Genomic DNA, 6,743 nt, shown 5'->3' with positions numbered 1-6,743 from the left:
CATTTTCATTTGTTTTAAACCTTTAATCTTTTATATATATATATTCCGATTTCATGCATATTAACAGAGAAGGATATAGGAGGGTTGTTTTCTCCTCCCTAATAAAACCAACTTTTTTTTTTGCCACCATTACTATTCATGATTAAATGGTTGCGTTTTATTACTCCATTTAATCTTGCATTTTTCCTGCTGTCTGCAGCCCTGTCAGAGATTCTGCTCATTTTAAATGACTTACAAGGTGTCTTATGGGTCTGGTGTGAGTGCATTAACCATGTGTCTCCCCCGACCAATTTGACCTGCATTGCTGTAAGTAACATTATGTAACAGTAGCAGGTGATGACCAAAACTAGCCTTGACTTTTTGTACCTCTTTTCAAAACACAGAAACAGGAAAAAAAAAAAAATGCAGAAACAAGCAACCGAGCACTGATATTGGGCTGTTCAATATAAAGAAAAGCTCTCAGAATTGTATTACAAAATTTGTAGTAATAATAACATATAAACTACTTTTTCAAATGCACTTTGCATGTACTCCAATTACCTGATATTTTAGGCAAACTGCCGCATTACACTGAGTACTGGAAACTCACTTTTGAAAAGCAATTTAGGTGGTGCATTTCCTGTTAGCTTCAACCTGCATTTACACAAATTGCTCAATGTGTTTTTCAAATAGAAGCTCTGTCTACATGAAATGCACACCCGTTTTTTTGCCATCTGAAGAAACCTCCTACATGTTCAGCAATATCATTTTGCAAACATCTCTTCTTATAAAACTTAAACTCTGCAACTCTTCCTCCACTCCTCTATCTTTTATACTGGACACTTGTTCCCTGCTTGCTTTGGATTCATCTCACCTGTGTGGCATTTCAGAGTCCGCTGGAGGTGTTGAGAGCTGGCAGGTTAAAACATTCTGTACATGGCAAAGAGCCATTGCGTAAACTCAGATCAGTGCCTATTTTTAGCACTTCAAGATAACGTGCTCTGGCACTTTTATCAACCTCGAAACCCCCAGAGAATTCATGAGCCTCGTTCAATGCTTCAATCTGCGGAACTGGGCACAACACCGGCAGTAATATATTTGACGAGATTAACACTGTTTAGTGTCATAAATCTTTTGGCCCAGTACAGTGAGTGTGAGCGTGGATAGGTGACCTGAAAGCGCCCTTCAGAAAAGGTGTGGAATGGAAACTACGACACTGGAATGAATGGATGGCAGCCAGGCATGCACAGGTATATATAAGTGGATGCCATTCTCTCAACACCTCATAAGGCATTTACGTATCAGTGGCTATTAACCATGTAAGCTGTTGGCCAACTTGAGAGGGAATAAATGAGTGTTTTATCTCCATGATGTGCTCATGGCAGCCATTGGCTGACATAAAGCAACGTGTTTAAAGATTGTTGCCGCTCCTGACCAAGTGACCCTTAACTGAAAAAAAGATGTGTGATGGCAGTGAAAGCTCAGAAAACTTTTTGAACTTGCCCACCAACTATTAATACACACTTAACGTTTTTGAAGTACGCAAATGCACCATTCACTGATCACAGCGAGCTAATCACTTCTACTTAATGTTTTTTCAGTGCGATTCAACTGATTTGAGCACAGCAGCATTGAGCCTCCGAGCAAATAAAAGCAGGCCCACATTGGGTCATTATGTAACGAGTCATCAGAGAATGATAAAACAAGAATAAGCTTTCTGATTAATGAAGCAGTTTCAGTGCTGATAAAGAAACCAAAGCCCAATCACATGTGCACCATTTGTTTCAACACAATGGCCCTCATCTGTCACGTCTGTCCGGATGCATATTCCTGCCAAGCAAACGGTTACTAATAACAAGGGAACATGCAGCAAGGAGCGTTTTTATGATGTGGGCAGTGTTGTTGTTGTGAAATGCTGCTCTGTTGTATTAGCACAGGTAATCACATTTAAATAAGTTTCATTAGCCGAAGCGAAATGGACAAATTTCATTCGGCGACCCTGAGGCGGCTTTAAATGTGAGAGAGCTCTGGGGAGAGCTCTTGTAATTAATAGCACACAACTGTGAGATCAAATGAAATGTATTAGCTAAAAGCACAAGGCATTTGACCTCTGGTTATATCTGATTTTTCTAGAAGGAATGAAATGATATAAAACAGGGCCTCAAGCTATGTTTTTATAAAGGTATTAGAATATATTTTAAAATGTAATTTATTCCTGTGATGTCGAAACTAAATCTTCAGCCATTACTCCAGTCTTCAGTGTCACATGATCGTTCAGAGATCATTATAATATGTTGATTTGATGCTCAAGTAACATTTATTTTTATTAGCAATGTTGAAAGTAGCTCTACTGCTCAATATTTTTATGGAAACCGTGATGTATTACCATTTTAAAGTTTGGGGACATTGCATTTACAAGAAAATAGGAATTTGCTTTTATTCAGCAAGGATGCATTAATTTGATAAAAATGTGGCAGTAACTTTTATAATGTGACAAAATTTCATTCGTCAAAAAATTGCATCACAGTTACCAGAAAAAATTATGAAGCTGCACAACTGGTTTCAATATTGATAATGATAATAAATGTTTCCATAGCACTAAATCAGCATATTATAAAGATTTCTGAAGGATCATGTAATGATCCTGAATGATGCTGAAGATTCAGCTTTGCCATCATAGTAATAAATTACATTTTAAAATATATTTAACAGTTCTTTTAAATTGTGATATTGTTTCACAACGTTATCGCTTTTAACAAATACCCTTATATTGTTTTTTTTTACTTGCATGCAGTTGATTCATGGAAGGCATAAGGAAAGTTGAGGTGCAGAAAATTTGAAATTTCCATATTTTCCTAAAGCCCTTGCTAACACTCCAATGATGCGGAAAATTATACCATTAGGAGAATTTGTGTTCACATTGTGATGTGAATCTTAAGAACCAAGGGGGACACACTATAAACCTCAACACTGTTATAGTTTGCACGTGTGGAATGAGTCGATGACGCCGTGCCATGTTATTTTTACAGTCCAATTCAGGTCTGAAATGGTGGAAAACCCAACAGTGATGCAAGTGCAGCAATCAGATCAAACTAAATGAGGTCAGCGCATAAATATTTAAGGCAAGCTCTAATGGGAGGCCTTTGGTAGACATTAGCCATGTTGAAAAGGACTGTTTTTTACTTTCAGTCAACTGCAGATGAGACTAATTCACATATTGAGATGTAATCCGCAACTGTGTAGATAAAATAGTTAAAGATCTGCTGACATAAAATTGTTCCCTCATTTCAGTAAGCACGTCTGAAATATTTTGCCATGAGAAAAACAAACATAGTGAAATCCCAACAGATGGCGATGATCTTCATGACAAATTATTAAGAAATTACAAAAGGAATGTGCCTTTTCACAATATCACATTTTATTGCACGCTAGCCAACTTGACGTCAACATGATGAATCTTGTACAATACTTTACACGAGGCACTGGTACATAAATTATTTCTGCAAAAATGTGTAGTTCGGGACAATATATTCATAACAAATCCTGCCCAAATATATATGTGCATCTAATTTACAGATAAATCAATCCAGTAACACATATAACATGTAGAAATTAGAAATGAATGGAAAATGCAAGAAGCTCAATGCCCCATGGGCAGCTCACATTTGATACAAATAAGGTGCAAATCACTTAACATTATTTTATCACATTGCCACGCTTCTTCATATATGCTGTACAATGCATCAAATAAATACTGTACATTTTAACATTTGTTTAATATAAACAACTTCCTCGTACAATTTGCACATTATACAGGTATGAGGTAAAACAAGATTTCATATCACACATTCAAGAATAAAACATTCCAATAAACAATGTAAAGGCTCAAAGCCATAAAACATTGCTAGGAAGAATGAAAAACACTGTTTCAACCAACTCACCACTGCTTCATTCAGTCCACACTACCATGTATTACTGCTAAATAGTATTAAATAGTATTAAAATACAAACCATTCAGTATTAAGTAAATACTGAATGGTTTGTATTTTAAAAGATTTCATTTTTTTCCAATTCAACTCTTTTGGATGTTTTGAACCAATTGAATCCCACATTAACATTTGTGACAAACATTTGCATTTGAAATTAAGAGATCTAAAAAGGTTTTGTTTGTGTGTTTGTGTGTGTGTTTTACAAAAAGTATTCAGCAATATATGAAGTTCTTGATTAAATGTGATCATTTTTAAAACGCTGGTTTAAACAGTCACATGATCGATGCTGTTTAATTTCAGTTTGCTCCTCTGCATTTATGATAAATTTAAAATTTTATGAGTCTATTATTAATGATTTTTTTGTATATGTTTCATTTAAATTATTTCGCAATATACATGTAAACATGCCCAAACATGTCATTTTTTGATTCACTTGAGAAAACAGTTTTAAGCTATAATGTTACTTTAATTAAAACAGAAATGTATGCATGGAACCTCGAATTACCATTTTCGGCAAATTTGTTGAAAATGATGCTGCTTGATTGAAACTTTTAGTTTTACTAACAGCAATCTGACTGTATTTAGCTACTCATCGGTTACAATAGTGTCAGGCTAAAAAAAAAAAATCATTTTCAGTTTAGCAGTTTGCTACAAAGCGTTCTCCAAATATGCGATATACCGGTATGCTAACTTAACTGAGAAAACTAGATTTAAATGGGTTCGTTTTGGTTGTTTCGACATTGCAAAATTTCGGTTATCCATTTTTACATGACAGTTAGTTCCGGTCCTTGAATTTGATTGGCTGAGCTGCTTTCCAAAAGTACTGAATTCATAACGGCACTTGGACTTTTCACTGTTTGTGTCACTCCGCGTATTGCGCGTATTTTTCTCTCTCACTATATTGGATCGCTCGGAGCGGGGAGTAAAACCCGGAGTGGAGCTAAAGCGGAGTGATGACAGAACGCAGTGGGTCGCGGAGGGATTCTATGTAGCTCCACTCCACCCATATAATCAGTTTGTGCGTTGCTTGGCGATAGTAAAAACATAATGCTTTGATTTTTGTTTCTAGAACTACTTTCGTTGACGAAGAAATGTAGGACTGGTCAAATTTTTCTCTAAAACGTAACGTTAGATGTCATATTAATTGTTTATCGAACAAGCAATATCACGCTTTCCGCATGGTCGTAATGACCTAATATGAAATACAAACTGCACTCCTGCTCGTGTAATATTGATTAAATAGTCACGGTTGTACTTTTACAGCTGAGATTCTGAATGGGATATCCTGCCGTTCCTCTCCAGACTGCAGTCCGACCACGTCCCGAGCATGCTCTGCTCCAATGAGTTCCCAAAGCCCCCGGTGCAGCGCGAGAGATCGCACGAGCTCACGTGCAGCCTGAGGTCCGCCTGCCTCGGACAACACAACAGCCTCTTAAAAGCTTTCCTGAAGTCCGGACTCCGGCAGTATATGATGGGGTTGAAGGCGGAGTTCACGTACCCCAGCCAGTTCAAAAACACGAAGAGCTCCTTATCCACCATTTGAGCGCAAAACACCCGCACCACGTTAACGATGAAGAACGGCAGCCAGCAGAGAGTGAACGTTCCCATGATTATTCCCAACGTTTTCAGTGCCTTGTGCTCTTTTAAAGCCAGGATCTTAGTGGTTCGTTTCCGGTTAGGTTTGCAATTAGGACCATGATTGTTATAGAACCTTCCCTCACATTTGTTGATTTTGTTCAGCTGTTGTTTGGCTTCTCTATACACCCTGGCATATACGAATATCATGACTAGTAGAGGGATGTAAAACGATATAATAGAGGAGGAGATGGCATATGCGCGGTTGGTGATGAAGTCACAGCACTCGGGATTGTCATAGCACGATGTCTCCTCTCTGTCCCGGGACCAGTGCATGAGGATGGGTGGAAATGACACCAGAGCTGATATAGCCCACACTCCACAAACCACCACCTTGGCTCGTGCTTTTGTTAAAAGACTTTGATAGCGAAACGGAGAGATGATGGCGACATACCTGTCTATTGCAATTACGCACAGGGTCTCGATGCTCGCCGTGACGCAAAGTACATCAACAGATATCCAGAATTCACAGAAGAACGATCCATACATCCAGGTTCCTCTAACCTCCAAGGCTGCACCGAATGGCACTACCAGTAACCCCATGATGAGGTCTGCGCACGCCAGAGACACGATGAAAACATTGGTGAGCGTCTGGAGCCTCTGATTCCGCGCTATGGCAACTATAACCAGTATATTTCCGACTACAATAATGAACACTATCAGACCCATGATGATTCCCATGCCCACGAGCCACTCTTCTGATAAGTTAAGATCCACCGTGGCGCGCTTAGAGTCATTGCTGTAGTTTACAGACGGTAAACCGTCTCCCATGGTGTGGAAAAATTAAGCGCGTTCATCCAGAACTTCAGGTCCTACATGGAGCGCTTCCATCGGCGCTGTGTTCCCCAGCCCAGCGCCCACACGCGCTCACTGAAAGGACTGAACGGGTACAGCAGTGATGTCACAGGGGTGCACAGCCAATGGTGCTGCATTTCTAAATTGTAATTCTTTACTATCTGATGAACACAATGCTCCGCGCAAAAAAACTCACTGGTTCTACCGAAGTGAGAACATTGCGCTGTGTTTTTACGTATGGTAATTACTGAACTGGTAGAAAGTTTTAGGATTTTCAAAGTGTAAGACAGTATTGACTGTATGTCAGCAATACCATAAAACATCTCAATGTACTGTATATAACTA

At 38.6% G+C, this 6,743-nt stretch overlaps 1 protein-coding gene across 1 annotated transcript; it reads right to left on the bottom strand.

Moving 5' to 3' along the window:
- Positions 1–3,383: 3,383 nt before the first annotated feature.
- LOC113076930 (beta-1 adrenergic receptor-like) lies at positions 3,384–6,683 on the bottom strand. The gene has a single exon (XM_026249547.1). The coding sequence runs from the start codon at positions 6,372–6,374 to the stop codon at positions 5,226–5,228; it is 1,149 nt and encodes a 382-aa protein (XP_026105332.1). The 5' UTR covers positions 6,375–6,683; the 3' UTR covers positions 3,384–5,225.
- Between the last annotated feature and the right edge of the window lie 60 nt (positions 6,684–6,743).

This window comes from Carassius auratus, unplaced genomic scaffold (genome assembly GCF_003368295.1).
Source record: "Carassius auratus strain Wakin unplaced genomic scaffold, ASM336829v1 scaf_tig00021493, whole genome shotgun sequence".
NCBI lineage: Eukaryota > Metazoa > Chordata > Actinopteri > Cypriniformes > Cyprinidae > Carassius > Carassius auratus.
The sequence above is the reverse complement of the archived record's forward strand: the minus strand, read 5'-3'. Positions and strand labels throughout refer to the sequence as shown.